Source organism: Brienomyrus brachyistius, chromosome 5 (assembly GCF_023856365.1).
Source record: "Brienomyrus brachyistius isolate T26 chromosome 5, BBRACH_0.4, whole genome shotgun sequence".
Classification (NCBI taxonomy): Eukaryota; Metazoa; Chordata; class Actinopteri; order Osteoglossiformes; family Mormyridae; genus Brienomyrus; species Brienomyrus brachyistius.
Genome location: NC_064537.1, coordinates 33,995,344 through 34,011,343, shown reverse-complemented (window position 1 = coordinate 34,011,343; position 16,000 = coordinate 33,995,344). Strand labels below are relative to the sequence as shown.

The following is a 16,000-nucleotide window of genomic DNA, read 5'->3' as shown; positions in this document are numbered from 1 at the left end:
CCATTCACTCACACAGGCACTCTACTACTACTTTCCTCTTTTTGTAAAACAGGCACCTAATAGCTTAGACTTGTGTTAATTTGGTCCTCAAGCATCAATATATCACCCATCTGCCAACACTATCAACTAAGAGTTAAAATTAAACTAATTCAACTTGGTGGTGCGAAGACTGGCTTTATATTATTCTTGACGATTTGGCACAAACCAGAACAAATGCTTTGCATGGCTTTACATGGTTTCTTCAGTTGAAACTAAAACTAAAAAAGGTGTTATGGTTAACTGTGACAAAACAAAATTTCTTCTCATAATATGCATGGCTAAAATAAATCCTGCCAGTTTTCAGGTGATATTTATTAATCTTACCGTATATGTAATTGAAACTATATATTCCCAATATTATGAATGAATTGTGGTTTATTTGGTAGGATTCCGTAATGTGCAGATTTGACAGTAAAAAAGTTAGAGGTGCGCTATTTGATAGATTTCCCCGTTCCGCCTACCTGGGGCTTCCAGTGGGGCGACCCAAAGAATTTCATAATTTCCTCATTAATGAGGAAACTTCATAAGCGAAGATCAAATTTCACATTCGTATCTTTTATATTTCACCCCAAGTGATTTAACTTTGTATCACGATTGTAATACAATACAGGATGCATCCCCAAAGAATAAAAACAACATTTCCCATAATCCCACATGGGCTTCCTTGTTTAGCCAATAAAATTGATCTATATTGCTAGTATCCAATCGGCGATTGTAATATTAGGGTCAAAGATGGCGCACGTTTCTCTAGCTTTCGGTTGTTGAAAGCGGATTTTTTCCCAAAAAGAAAAATTCGTGTCGTAAATCCCGACTTCGTGACCATTTCCAAGTAATAACCGTGCTTTTGTTTGTTCTTATTTTTACATTTTGAATGTTTTAAGCGTGTAAGTGCCACTTACATCAGTTGGTACCATATACATAACTCGGTTGCTATATAATTAATTAAAGTAATTCACCAGCTGTGTTGTCGTGACTGTCGTGCCGAGTACTTAACTCTATTTGATAAGTAAAAAATTTAATTATACATTATAAAGTATCGCTGCTTTAGATCTCTTACATATATCTTCGCCTATCCCTGCTTCAGTGGTCATACATGTGTCTCCGTAATGTAATTTAAGTTATATCTTTTGGGTTGCTGTTTATATGTTTGATTCGTGACCAGATTATTGTTGTTATTATTACTTATAAGAAAATATCGTTAGATTTCGGAATTTTACGTGCTCTTCCATTATATTGTTTGTCTTTGATTTCCAGGGTAGTGAAAGAAAAATACCTGCAGGATGAAAGTGGTCAACCTTAAACAGGCCATTTTACAGGCATGGAAGGAGCGCTGGAGTGACTACCAATGGGCTGTCAACATTAAAAGGAACTTCCCGAAAGGGGCCACCTGGGACTATCTAAACCTGGCAGGTCAGAGGGGAAAATACATCATATTTGGGGCATTAAAAGTTCAAGGGAACTATATTTACGTGTTACGTGGGTAACATGTTCTTGGTAATGTAGGTTTTAGTCTCAAATAAATGGACAAAATAGTATATAAAGGATTATAATTGTTTTACGTGACATACAAAGGTATGATTGATATGGATTATGTACTGTCTAAAAAAGATTGGTGACCTTTTTCTCTGCAGAAGCTTTGATGGAGCAGGCAATGATTGGTCCGTCACCCAACCCCCTAATCCTGTCCTATTTGAAGTATGCCATCAGCTCTCAGGTGAGAATCAGGAGGGGTCCCCACTGGGTCACTGTGTGGATTGCTACAACTGTCATTTGAATAATAGCTAAAATAATGCCATTGGGTATAGCATTTAAGTCTTTATACCATGTCTTTATAGCTTTAAGTGTCATCATTTTCTTGGCCAATTCCCCACATAGATTGCTCATTTTAGATTTAATGTAGCCACATTAAATCTGTTTGTGTATGTTATTCCTATGGGTTTAAATTGCAAACTCTATCCAGTGAAGAATATGTAATAATATATTGAATTAATTTGTTTGAATTGGAATGAAATCAAAGTTTTTCTTTTCCCTCTTTTCATCGTATTGTCTCAGATGGTGTCCTATTCAAGCGTACTGACAGCTGTCAGTAAGGTGAGTCCTTGTTGGCCTGCTTTCCCTGTCTTCTTGTGCCTCCCAGACCACCCTGTGCCTCCCAGACCACCCTGTTCCCCTCCTTTATGAGAGCACTGGACTAATGATCACACTTTCTGCTTCTCCAGTTTGATGACTTCTCCCGAGAGCTGTGCGTCAAGGCTCTGCTGGAGATAATGGACATGTTCACTCATCGCCTCAGGTCTGTCCTTCCCTCACACCCATCGGCAAAACAACACAGGGTCAGAAGGAAATGTACAAAAAGAAACTACAAAATGCACAGGACTCGCTGTTGCAGCGGTAGTGTAAACATTGTCGTAAGGTAGTGTTTCACAACCTGGTCCTCGGAGACCCCTAGATGGTCAACGTTTGAGCTCCTCCCAGCTCCCTGCCAGTCAGTTTATGTTTTTGCCCCCACCAGCTCCTGGGAAGATGCTGGTTCCTGACGACTGGTTTGAGAAACACTAAAGTGTTTATTTAAAAATCCTTTAGGGGGTCAATTAAGGTTGGATTTAAACCGATAACTATCGGAACACAACCCACACAGTTGGATATAGCAATTAGCATGGCATTGCGTGATACACAAAACTTGACATTTCACGTGAAAACTAACAAGTGGAATGCAGTACAGACTGTTTATTGCTTTAATTCTGTTGTTGAAGGGAAACACTTCAGTCCTGTAATGCAGTTTTTCACAATCTGCTTTCGGCACGCCTTCCGAGGGATGGTGTTTCTCAGTGTGTAGTGTGCAGTGCACATCAGTCCTGTAATGCAGTTTTTCACAATCTGCTTTCGGCACACTTTCCGAGGGATGGTGTTTGTCAGTGTGTAGTGTGCAGTGCACATCAGTTGAAAAATGCTGCTGTGACAGATGCAGTCATTGGGATGGTAAGATTCAATGATTTTGCACTGATGCACTTGCATAAATGTTCACCACCGTCCTTGAAAAAATTGTGCGCAATTTGGGATGAATTCGGGATGCATCGTTTCCAACATCTTTGCACTGGTAAAATAAATTTTTTAAATATATAATTATTAGTTGAAATTTATTTAGAAATGTGACCATTAATTTTATATTTTGTTTGATTTCCCCCCTCTAAACTTATTCTGCATTTGTGCCACATTAAATTGCCTAGCATCATATTTTTTTCCTCACGTCGTATATCTGTTTAATCCAAATGTTTCGGATTGTACCACATAGCAATAGGGGTGAATCGTATTGCTATAATAGATGCTTCAATGAATTGTATCATTGGCAATGCATTGAGGTGGATGTCACATCAACCTCAGTGATGGAGATGCCCGTCCTGATTACAGTCTTTTCACTGCTAAAATGCAGGGGATGCTTCAGTGCTCCGCCTGTGTCTGGTTCCTGTGCTGTACTGTGCAGTCACCCCCCCCCTCCCCCCCATTCTCTCCTTCTCCCACCAGCTGCCACGGGAAGGCGGAGGAATGCATCGGGCTGTGCCGGGCGCTGCTGGGAGCGACCGTGTGGCTGTTGCAGGGCTGCGCCTGGTACTGCGAGCGGCTACGGGAGCAGGGCGAGTCAGCGGGGGGTGAGGCTGGGCTGCAAGCCTGCCTGCAGCGGCTGGAGGGCCTGCTGCAGAGCACCAAGAACAAAGCCCTCATCCACATCACTCGTCTAGAGGAGCCGGGTGAGGGCGCTCAGCTGATTCACCTGAATGCTAATATAATCACAGCTTACTTTTCACCATTAGGGGGCAGACTGGACCACTCTCTCCCCACTCCATGCTGTCTCAATACAATTTAACACTCTATTTAACTGCACCCTGCTAGCCACTTAGACCTTGTTGAAACCGATCCCTTTATCTGTAGAAAGATTCATTTTAGCATCATTAATTATTCCAGTGTTTAATATAACATTAAGTGGGTGGTTTCATTGTGTACCAAATAGCTACATTATATGCCTGCTGTTTTTACATGCAGGCTGTAGGTCTGCGACCCTTTACATCACATCATTTAAACCCCCCATAGTCCTTTTTTATCTCGTTCTGCGGTGATGTGGATATCTTGGTCATTGTTTTCTGATTTGTCTCCTTCCTCTGTTTGACAGCCTCGTGGTCCAATGTGGAGCAGGCATTGGCTAGAGTGTCGGACAGCCTTAACAGCCTGACCAATCAGACGCTGAAAGGAAAGCTGGAGGAGTGCGTGTCACAGGTGAAGAGGTGAGAGCTGGCTGGGCGAGGCTGTTACAGGTCTGATTGGAGGAGAGTATAGCAGTGATGACCCCGATGGTGCACAAGTCGAAACAGGAAGATGGAACGGCAGACCCTGAGGTGGGGTAGGCAGCTGCAGGTGAAATCAAGCTGAAGCCTGCAGCTCGAACAGCAAACGGGCTGGCAGCTGATGGGGTGTGTGCTATTCCCTCCCTGCCTGGTACTGGCAGAAAAAAATAAGAGGATTACCAGCACTGAGGGGTTTGAATCTGCCCCCTTCTCTTTGTGTTCTGGTCTTGTTTCCTTCTGTATTCTGAGGACATGTGGCTATGGGGACTGGGCCCTGTGAGAGACCGGCATCCCTTCCAGCGTGTGTCTGTGGGGGAGGCTCTTGGCTTCCCCTGATCCTAACCAGGATAAGCAGCTGTGATATAGATGGATGACTGCTTTAATCTACTTTTGTGATGGGGAAAGTACATAAATAAAAACGAGTTCTACCTGTGTCCAGCATCCCCCAGATGCTCACAGTGCAACCGGAGCCCCCCCTGCACACCACCTTCCCCTCCATCCACGCCTTCGTCATGCTGGAGGGTACCATGAACCTGACAGGCGAGATGCAGCCGCTGGTGGAGCAGCTCATGATGATCAAGAGGATGCAGGTCAGCTGTACCCCCCTACAACCTCGTCCTCCTGAAAGGCAGGCTGCAGACCAACAGAGGACTGCCTGAATGGGACTTTGTTCAGACCTGCTACTCTATTTTTATTATCTATGTGTGGATTGGCTATCAGAAAGAATCTGAGGTGTTTCCCAAAGCCTTAGTGCTATGTCATTTGTAAGTTCTATGTAGTGTTAATCAGGCTTCATGAAACACAGCCCTGGTTATTACAGGTACCCAGAGCCTCGTAATCTTCAGATTCCTACGAAAAGGACAGTAGTGATTTACATGCCAGGCATTTTTTTACAGGTTAAAATCCATCCTCTCAGGGTCCTCTAGAGGAATGTGGCCATAGTCCCTGAAAACATGTAGCTACCACACACTGCTTATTTTGTGTGTGTGTGTGTGTGTGTGTGTGTGTGTGTGAGAGCGGGTAAACCTTACCTTATGGGGACGCAATGTCCCCACAATGTGATGAATAGCTGTTTTTTTTCCCCTTATGGGGACCAGTTTCCTGTGACTGCAATGAAAACATTAAAAATGCACAAACTCTTGTATTTTGCTTGGTTACGTATGGTTAGGGCAGGGTGGGGGTTAAGTTAGGGTTAGCATTTTTCCCATAGAAATGAATGAGCGGTCCCCATAAAGACATGTTTACCCGTAAAAGATATGTATGTGTTTGTGTGCGTGCACATGCACGCGTGCGCTAGCACTTGAGAACATCAGATGGCAGTACGCACTGAGTACACTTGCTAATCCCCATCTACAAAGGCCCAGGGGAACTTTAATAGGGATCTGAATGTTTTATTTTGATACCTAGTATAGACACAAAATATTTCTTTTTTGAGATGCATATTAGGGTACGCCCTGAACCGATGAGTTCTGGACAGAGAAGGTTGAATCTGAAGCATTTTGGGCCGGTTCTTACACTCTCCTGCAGTCAGTGCCTGTACCTACAGTTTCTCTAAGGTTAAGTAGAAAGGCTCTGCTTGCATTCAAATAATCAACTTTCCGGCTTCATATCACAAACTGTCATGGGGCCTCAACCTGAAATGACTTATTTTGGTTTTATTGATACTCATCTACTATCTGTGTGTGTGAGGTGATATGAGAGGACTATTAATAATATTCAGATTGTTCTCTGGTCAATTATGGTTATGATTCCCGAGTGTTAACCGAGACCGGCCCTGTCTCGCCCCCTTTCAGCGGATCCCCACGCCGCTGTTTGTCCTGGAAATCTGGAAGGCATGTTTCACGGGCCTCATAGAGTCACCAGAGGGCACCGAGGAGCTGAAATGGACAGCCTTCACATTTCTTAAGGTGGTTCCTGGGAGCATTGTCAGTTCTGACTGGTTAACTCATTGATAATAATAATAAATTGACTGCATTGACTGTCATTCTGCCATCGCATCAGTCCATCTGTGGAGTGTAATTTTGGACTCTCCTCCTTTCTGTCTTTCAGATCCCTCAGGTCCTGCTTAGACTGAAGAAGTATCCTCAGGGCGAGAAGGTAGAGCTGGAGCCCTTTTATTGCTCTGTTTGCTTATCTCTCATTCTCAGTGTTGTTCCTGTGTGACCTGTCACCTGTTTAAGATGTAGAAATACCCCCCAACCGGATTTTTCAAACTGTGTGTCTTCAGGACTTCATGGACGATGTGAACGTCGCATTTGAATACCTGCTGAAGCTCACGCCCCTGTTGGACAAGGCTGACCAGCGCTGCAAGTAGGTCCTTTTGAGATTAAGGTCTAAAGCACAACTTCACTTTACACAGTCAAATTTCCAAGGTGATTTACTCGGGGGGGGGGTGTGTATGTGGTAACGATGCTGCAAGCTTCTCCATCAGCGCTTATGTTCCTCACACTGTGTTTGCAGCTGTGACTGTCTGAGCCTGCTTCTCCAGGAGTGTAACAAGCTGGGTCTGCTGTCGGAGAGCAACACGGCCAACCTCACTGCCAAGCGGTACGCCCACCTGCCGCCCGGCCCCCCATCTTGGGACACACGTATTCATCCTCATTCCGCCCCTCTGTCTTACTCCATCTCCTGCTTCCTTCCTTCGCTCTCCAGAGCCGAGGACAGGGAGTATGCCCCGAGGCTGAAGACGGCAGAAAATGCCAACATCCAGCCCAACCCAGGGCTCATCCTCCGGGCCGAGCCCACCGTCACCAACATACTCAAGGTGGGCGCCAACCCCTCTGTGACCCTCCGGCCGTGCATTCTCTTAGCTGTGCATCCTCCTGTCATTCTACGTGACGTGCCATCATGTATATGCATGTACAGTTGCAAGAAAAAGTATGTGAACCCTTTGGAATTGTACAGATTTCTGCACAGATAGGTCATAAAATGTGATCTGATCTTCATCTAAGTCACAACAATAGACAATCACAGTCTACTTAAACTAACACCACACAGATAATGATATGTTTTTATTGAACACACCATGTAAACATTCACAGTGCAGGTGGAAAAAGTATGTGAACCTTTGGATTTAATACCTTGTTGAACCTCCTTTGGCAGCAATAACTTCAACCAAACGTTTCCTGTAGTTGCAGATCAGACCTGCACAACGGTCAGGAGTAATTCTTGACCATTCCTCTTTACAGACCTGTTTCAGTTCAGCAATATTCTTGGGTTGTCTGGTGTGAATTGCTTTTTTGAGGTCATGCCACAGCAACCCAATCGGGTTGAGGTCAGGACTCTGACTGGGCCACTCCAGAAGGCGTATTTTCTTCTGTTTAAGCCATTCTGTTGTTGATTTACTCCTATGCTTTGGGTCGTTGTCCTGTTGCATCACCCATCTTCTGTTGAGCTTCAGCTGGTGGACAGACGGCCTTAAGTTCTCCTGCAAAATATCTTGATAAACCTGGGAGTTCATTTTTCCTTCGATGATAGCAATCTGTCCAGGCCCTGATGCAGCAAAGCAGCCCCAAACCATGATGCCCCCTCCACCATACTTCACAGTGGGGATGAGGTTTTGATGTTGGTGTGCTGTGCCTCTTTTTCTCCGCACATAGTGTTGTGTGGGTCTTCCAAACAACTCAACTTTGGTTTCATCTGTCCACAGAATATTTAGCCAATAGTGCTGTGGAACATCCAGGTGCTCTTTTGCAAACTTTAAACGTGCGGCAATGTTTTTTTGGGACAGCAGTGGCTTCCTCCGTGGTGTCTTCCCATGAACTCCATTCTTGTTTAGCGTTTTACGTATCGTAGATTCGCAAACAGGGATGTTAGCACAAGCCAGGGATTTTGTAAGTCTTTAGCTGACACTCTAGGATTCTTCTTCACCTCATTGAGCATTCTGCGCTGTGCTCTTGCAGTCATCTTTACAGGACGGCCACTCCTAGGGAGAGTGCTGAGTGCTGAGCTTTCTCCATTTATAGACAATTTGTCTTACCGTGGACTGATGAACATCAAGGTGTTTGGAGATACTTTTATAACCCTTTCCAGCTTTATGCAAGTCAACAATTCTTAATCGTAGGTCTTCTGAGAGCTCTTTTGTGCGAGGCATCGTTCACATCAGGCAATACTTATTGAGCAAAGCAAACTCAAAAACTGGTGTGTTTTTTATAGGGCAGGGCAGCCTTAACCAACACCTCCAATCTCATCTCATTGATTGGACTCCAGTTGGCTCACTCCTGACTCCAATTAGCTCTTGGAGATGTCATTAGTCTAGAGGTTCACATACTTTTTCCACCTGCACTGTGAATGTTTACATGGTGTGTTCAATAAAAACATGAAAACATATCATTATTTGTGTGGTGTTAGTTTAAGTAGACTGTGATTGTCTATTGTTGTGACTTAGATGAAGATCAGATCACATTTTATGACCTATCTGTGCAGAAATCTGTATAATTCCAAAGGGTTCACATACTTTTTCTTGCAACTGTATATGTATACAAGTATGCATGAGTCTTAGGCTGTCAAAGAAAATGTCTAAATGACCTTCGTCTTGGTTTAAACCTTTGATATGTCTGTCAAAGTGTGTCAGCTTGGCTATTTCAAAACATCTCCTAAATTCAGCCCAGTCTTTGCAACCACCCAGTACACCCATGCATTTTTTCATAAGGCTAATCAATCTCGTTGGCTTTTTCAGCTTTCACAAATGAGCTGGTGATGAAATTTAACAAATTGGTTGGGGTGAGGTGGCTGGGGTACCCCTGAGGAGAGGTCTTCTAGCCATCCGACAAGAAATCAGTGACTTTTTCGAGAACAATAGAAATTGTTTATTTTTTATTGTGTTATTCTCAAATTGCATGTGTTCTAATGTTAGTGTAAGAGAGAAACACAATCTTACTACCCATCCATCCATTTTCCAAACCGCTTATCCTACTGGGTCGCGGGGGGTCCGGAGCCTATCCCGGAAGCAATGGGCACGAGGCAGGGAACAACCCAGGATGGGGGGCCAGCCCATCACAGGGCACACTCACACACCATTCACTCACGCATGCACACGTATTGGCAATTTAGCAAGTCCAATTAGCCTCAGCATGTTTTTGGACTGTGGGGGGGGAAATCGGAGTACCCGGAGGAAACCCCACGACAACATGGGGAGAACATGCAAACTCCACACACATGTGACCCAGGCGGAGACTCGAACCCGGGTCCCAGAGGTGTGAGGCGACAGTGCTAACCACTGCACCACCATGCCGCCCCCCCTTACTACCCAAATAGTAAAAAAAAAAAATTCTACAGAAAATCATTTGTTTTTCAACTAGAACACGACCCTAATCACACCTCGAGGTTACGTAGTATTATCTTGTGAACAAGGAAAGAGATGGAGTGCTGTAACAGATGACCTGACCCCCACAGTCCCCCACGGTCCCCCGTCCTGAGCCCTGCAGAGCTGCTTTGGGATGAGTTAGATTGCCAAATTGTGCCCAAAACTCGTAGAAACATCTTCAGGCCTGTTGGAGAAGCATTCCAGCTGGCTTTGTCTGGAAGCTAGTTGAAAGAACGTCAACAGTTTGCAAAGCTGGCGTCAAAGACAATGCTCCTGAACCCTTCTTACTCTTGGCAGTGTTTGATATGTGTCACCTGATTGGCTCAAGGCCGTTCGCTATAAGGTGAATAACATGGCTACAATAGAGACAAATGCATTAAAAGGTGGCATGTCGCCATTTTTCATTAGAACTGTATAGGTAAATGTGAAATGTGTGAATATATCTATTTCTATTTGGTGGGTTGCCTGGTACACATTTCTACGCATTTAATAATTTCCTTTACAGTAAAATCCAGTTATAACGGACTTCAAGAGACCTGGCAAAACAGCCCGTTATATCCAGAGTTACTATAGCCTAGAACACAACTACAGGACACCATTTACTAATGCCACACCCCAGCAGACACACTTGTGGTACAGATTATTATATTATACATGTAGTAACCCAACTTTACCTGAACAGATGCGTGACTATTAATAATCCTGACTATGTATCTGCGCTAGTTATCACCGGCACGCCACGCACCTTGTAGGCAGAGCCTGCATGTCCGTTATAGCGAACAAAACTACAGCTAAAAGCGGCCCTGGGGACCAAATTGTTTGTCCGTTATAAGTGAAATTCCATTATATGCGAGTCCACTATATCCGATGCTTTTTCTGCATGTTCTTAAGGCGCACGGCCGGGACCAGCGGACCTTGTCCATTATAGATGATATTCCTTTATAAGCGAGTCCACTATAACTGGATTTTAAAGATCTGTCTATTTTATCTGTGTCTGTTATTCTGTGAGTTTTTCGTGGTGTGTTGGCATGTAGCGCCTCTTCCCACGGTCAGCGAGAGTCACGCTGGCTCAGCGGGGACAGATGGTGTAGCTTGAGCCGGCGTGAGTGTCGTGCATTGGAGTGGGGTATCTGTGATTGCGTTGACTGGCCATTCTGGTGTGGGGAGAGTTTTTTTTTTTTTTTTTTAATCGGGGCCCATGTATCAAATGTGAAAAAATGCTGCTATTGTCATCATAACATTGCAGGAACTGAACTGTCATGAGGAAAATGCCTTTCGCCTATCCGAATCGTCCCAAACTGTGAATGGTGCCACCTCCTGTGTTTCAGACGGTGGATGCAGACCACTCCAAGTCCCCCGAGGGTCTGCTGGGAGTTCTAGGGCACATGCTGTCTGGGAAGAGCCTGGACCTCCTCCTGGCTGCCGCTGCCGCCACTGGGAAGCTGAAGTCCTTTGCCCGGAAGTTTATTAAGTGAGTGTGAGCAGCGTTGAGTGTCACTGATTTACCTCATGGCAAAGAAAACAGGATTTCCCAACATTGGTAATTAAGGTTGTGCTGTATGTAATAGTGATGGGATTGACCGTAAAACCAGTACTGATGGAAATTCCCGTATCTCCCTCCCTCATCCAAGTTTCACTGCAAAATGTTAGCTGGATTTAAGTCCTCCGTCTCTGTCTTGCACATGTTAATGGCCTGTCTCATCTTTCCAGGTTGAATGAGTTTCCTAAGCACATAAGTGGAGAAGGATGTAAGTAACCATCCCGTCTCTGATATTCCAAGCTGATTTAATGCTCTGTTTATGGGCAGCTCTGTAAATGGCCATGTTTATGTAGCTAAGTGCCCTTCCAGTCTTGTTCCACTCCAAGGAACAAGTTTGCATTTCGGCTGAACTGAATTCGTCAGCTGATTTCTGGAAAAGTTCACCCTCTGTCACCAACTGATAGGAATTCTGGCCTGTTCTTTATGAGTCATTAACAAGTTACCATTCCACTGATAAATGGCATTCACTGGCCAACCAAATTTAGATATTTTACGTTAAAAACAGGATTTCTCATTTCGGTATATATGCTTCTTTTTTTTTTTTTTTTTTTTTTGCTTTATGCCTTGCATGTATCCTGTTTACTTTTAATAAAAATGTTTTTTATTGTAATTAGTAAGTTTAATCATTTAAAAACATATTTTTCGCAGTATTTGTTCTCTTATTAAATCTCCTGCCAAAACACAAAATCATTTGGTATCCTGGCATCCCAGTGCAGCACGTGGTGCGTGTTGTAGGACATGAACCGTTCTGTCATGGTTTGATGCATGAACTGCGTTTGACTGGCAGGTGCATAATTGTGTGTAATTACTGCCATTAATGTGTGGTTGATGTGGTTTGGAGAGGCGGCTCTGCCAAGCGCTCCGTTAGGGCAGCCGGGTGTGTGTGCAGGCAGTAATCGCTGTGCATTCCCTCCCGTTTTCACACAGCCAAGTCGGCCTCCGTGCGAGCCCTCCTCTTCGACATCTCCTTCCTCATGCTCTGTCATGTGGTGCAGACGTATGGGTCAGAGGTTAGTGTCTCAAGTGTGATGGACATATATGTGTAAGTGATATAACTACTCAAAGGTATATTCCTTTAATCTTTTTCTTAGCTTATAGATCTGTAAGCATTTCTCTTCCAAAGCTGTTTACTTTGTGCTTTAAAGGTTTACTGTTTAGTCTGTTTAGGGATTAAACATTTTATAAGGAATCTGAAAATACCTTGTTGCAGAAACCAAATACGTTTGTTTCCTGGAATTGAATGAAGAGCAGTGAAAAGCACTGTGCAATCGGGATTAGCAGCCTGGGAAAATCCAGCCCTTTGACTGCCAGCAAGCTGACGGCCTTCTTTCATAGGCAGCCTGGCCCCTCCCTGGTTTCTGCGCTATTCCCAGTCACCTTGACTTCCTTTTATGACAGTGCATGATGAGGTGCGCTGGGGGGGGGGGGGCGTGCCTGTATGGACACGCTGCCCAGAACTGTGTATGCACATTCCCAATATCTGTTCGGGTGTCACGGATTCATACCTGAGGCGTGTGTCAGCTTCCCCCCACCTGTGTATTTTAACAACTTATCTTCAGATTGAAACTTGATTTCTGATTTTCGTAACCACCTGTTTAGTAGCCTCCGTTTGTTGACACTGGAATGCCAGGCCAACCCTCCCCCCAGGGGGTTTAGTATCTCCTCACTGCTGACTTTCAGTCTGTTGGAGATTGGGAAACGTGTCACGCGCCAGTGGTGGGGGCGAGCCCCGCGCATGAGTTCACGCATTGGTGTCTGATCACGCCCTTCCGCCTCGCCTGCAGGTGATCCTGTCAGAGCCCAGCCCTTCAGGCGAGACCCCCTTTTTCGAGACGTGGCTGCAGACTTGCATGCCGGAAGAGGGCAAGACGCTGAACCCAGACCACCCCTGCTTCCGGCCCGAATCTGGGAAGGTGGAGAGTCTGGTCGCCCTGCTCAACAACTCCTCTGAAATGAAGCTCATGTGAGTTTCTCACGGCGCATAGCCGCCGTTCGCTTTAAACGTAATGCCATTGCCACCATGTGTAACTATTCGTAATAATGCCCCTCTCCCCACCCCAGTCAGATGAAGTGGCATGAGATCTGCCTGTGCACGCCGGCAGCTGTCCTGGAGGTCCTGAATGCCTGGGAGAACGGTGTGCTGTCTGTGGAGTCTGTGCAGGTCAGTGACTCCCCGCCGTTGGTCTCCCCGGCCTTCCCTTCTGCCCTAGTTCCTTTTATTTCTCATTTCTATGAAGTTTTACTTCCGGATTTCAAGGCCGTTCAGTCAAAGCAGGACTTCCGGTGAACTTCAGTTTTTTTAGAAAAATCTCACGGAATCCCTCATCCTCCCTCCACCGCCAGCTTCCTCTTTCGCCAAAGCATGTTTACACAGTCTGTGGCAACCCGCCTTTCCAATATTTATTTATTGGAATATCATTAATCTGTACAATCTCTTGCCGTGCCGAGTGCAGAAGATCACGGACAACATCAAGGGGAAGGTGTGCAGCATGGCGGTGTGTGCAGTGGCCTGGCTGGTGGCACACGTGCGCATGTTGGGCCTAGATGAGCGGGAGAAACCGCAGACAATGATACGGCAGCTCATGACCCCGCTGTTCGGGGAGAACATGCTGCAGTTCTACAATGAGAGGTAGGGGTGCCCTGTCACTTCCTTGTTTTTTCAGAGCTGCCTAGGATTGAGCAGTGGCAGCACCAACATATGGGAGATCACAACGTTGATTTCGGTCAATGCTTCCCAATCCGGTCCTCCGGGACCCATAGACAGTAGATATTTTTGCCAGGAGCTGGGAGCAAAATTGTGAACTGCCTGGCAGGGAGCCCGGAGACATCATAAACGTGGACTGGTTTTAAGTCCCTGGGACCAGATTGGGAAACACTGATCTAGGTTACTGGGGCTAATTAGATTCATATGGGAAGCAAAGCCCTCTGACCTTAGAAATAATCAGGGTTGCCTGTCTCTCCTTTCCTGGGGTAGATGGTACGCCCACCCTCCCTCCCCAGATTTGAATTGCCCTTTGTCTTCTCCTGGGACTGGAGGTAGACTGAGGGTTGGCCTACTTAACTGTTATCCCACCCTCAGGGTCCTGATCATGAGCTCCATTTTGGAGCACATGTGTGCGGACGTCTTTCAGCAGACGGGCATGACCCTGCGGCCCCCTATGGAGGGCCAGGAGCCGGTGCCATACCGCGGCCTGCTGGCCCCTCGAGAGCCCATCCAAGAGGCGCTGAGCAGGCAGCTGCGTGTCGTGCTCCGGAAAGGCTGGGTGGACGGCCGGGCGCTGCACCTCTTCGAGAGCCTCCTGCAGATGGGCGGGGTCTTCTGGTTCACCAACAACCTGGTCAAGGTGGGTGGGTATTAAAATAATCAGGGCAAGCGATGATTTAATTTCCGTCCAGCAGGAGACATGTGCGACATTACATATCGTTGGACCTGTTGTCACGGTTACTATGACTCCTTCTGCTGCCTCCCTCCGCAGGAGCTGCTGAAGGAGACGCGGCAGGAGTGGGCCACACGTGCTGTGGAGCTTCTGTATAGTATATTCAGCCTAGACACCCACCAGATCACCCTCACCCTTCTGGGTCACATCTTGCCCAACCTACTGACCGACCCGGCACACTGGCATGGCCTGGCGGACCCCCCCGGCAAGGCTCTGGCGAAGTAAGGCTCCAGCTAAGCTGAAACAGCTGGCCCACAAAAGTGAAAAGTTTGGGTCCAGATCCAGACCAAGGTTTCCTTTCAACCAACCAGTTGTGTACTTTCCACCTCTGTTGACCCAGCAGTTAGCATGTTTTCCCCAGATGTTCAGATTAGGTGAATTAGCCATAGTGCGTGAGTGAGTGAAGCCTGGCATGCCTTCCAGGGTGCCTCCTGCCTTGTGTTCCTATGCTTTTAGGAATAAGCTACAGGCTCATAGTGACCCTGTACGGACCAGAAAGTACAAATCCAGACCAAGGTTTTGTTTCAACCAACCAGCTGAGTATAAAGAGTCACAATTACAGAGGACTCAGCTGGTTGGTTGAAAGAAAACCTTGGTCTGGATTTGTACTTTCTATACCTGAACTTTCCACCTCTAGTACTGACTAAGAGGTTATGGAAGATCAATCATCAGAAATAAATATGTTATTTGAAATAATGCATTTGCCTAGAAGATGTCTAACTTCAAATTGACTTCAGAGTTGTTACTTGCCTTCCCTTTCTGGAGAGTGCACTGCATTCTGGGAAGCCATGTTCTCACTGTGGCTGTCCCTCTGCAGGCTATCTGTGTGGTGTGCCCTCAGCTCATACGCCTCCCACCACAAGGGACAGATCTCAGCTCGACAGCGCAAAAGACAGCGGGAGGACATAGAGGTGGGAGCCTTGGGGGAGAGCGTGCCCACTGTGGAGCTCTGATGTCATCTCAGTGGGGGAAATCTGCCGTCACCATGTTTGATCTAATTTCTTATGGCCAGCATGCGAATATCGATGGGTTAACTTGCCGTGGTATTTGTTCTTGTCAACAATAAGCTTTATGTTGTAACAGTGGAATCTCCTCTTTGAAGTAAAAATAGATAATTATTATATAAATACAGAAAGGTATTTATGAAATAAATGAGGTGAAATGGTGCAGCTGCAGTTAATTCTGCTTGCAATGTCACCCTCAACGTTCTCCAGCTGTAGTTCAGAGATAACTGCCTGCAGTTGTCATTGCCAGAAAGGAAGTTCTGAGAATTGTAAGTGGTGCCCTTGTTACCCGTGGGTCTTAGGACTACAGCAGCCTTTTCCCATTGGACGACACCCAG

General features: G+C 45.8%; 1 protein-coding gene across 2 annotated transcripts in view; it reads left to right on the top strand.

Moving 5' to 3' along the window:
* Positions 1-751: 751 nt before the first annotated feature.
* med24 (mediator complex subunit 24) overlaps positions 752-16,000 on the top strand; it is a 19,085-nt gene continuing 3,836 nt past the window's right edge. The window contains exons 1-23 of one of the 2 annotated variants that reach the window (XM_049013098.1): positions 752-868; positions 1,294-1,449; positions 1,671-1,753; positions 2,092-2,130; positions 2,259-2,332; positions 3,562-3,785; positions 4,205-4,316; positions 4,816-4,966; positions 6,170-6,283; positions 6,426-6,473; positions 6,604-6,686; positions 6,837-6,923; positions 7,029-7,140; positions 11,010-11,152; positions 11,392-11,429; positions 12,149-12,231; positions 13,006-13,184; positions 13,283-13,382; positions 13,675-13,850; positions 14,301-14,565; positions 14,698-14,879; positions 15,476-15,569; positions 15,965-16,000. The exon at positions 15,965-16,000 is cut by the window's right edge and continues 64 nt beyond it. In XM_049013098.1, the coding sequence (XP_048869055.1) occupies positions 1,320-1,449; positions 1,671-1,753; positions 2,092-2,130; positions 2,259-2,332; positions 3,562-3,785; positions 4,205-4,316; positions 4,816-4,966; positions 6,170-6,283; positions 6,426-6,473; positions 6,604-6,686; positions 6,837-6,923; positions 7,029-7,140; positions 11,010-11,152; positions 11,392-11,429; positions 12,149-12,231; positions 13,006-13,184; positions 13,283-13,382; positions 13,675-13,850; positions 14,301-14,565; positions 14,698-14,879; positions 15,476-15,569; positions 15,965-16,000 (2,553 nt within the window). In that variant the 5' untranslated portion in view covers positions 752-868; positions 1,294-1,319. Of the gene's footprint in view, positions 924-1,293; positions 1,450-1,670; positions 1,754-2,091; positions 2,131-2,258; positions 2,333-3,561; positions 3,786-4,204; positions 4,317-4,815; positions 4,967-6,169; positions 6,284-6,425; positions 6,474-6,603; positions 6,687-6,836; positions 6,924-7,028; positions 7,141-11,009; positions 11,153-11,391; positions 11,430-12,148; positions 12,232-13,005; positions 13,185-13,282; positions 13,383-13,674; positions 13,851-14,300; positions 14,566-14,697; positions 14,880-15,475; positions 15,570-15,964 lie in introns of both variants that reach the window. The other variant, XM_049013097.1, reaches the window with a different exon arrangement.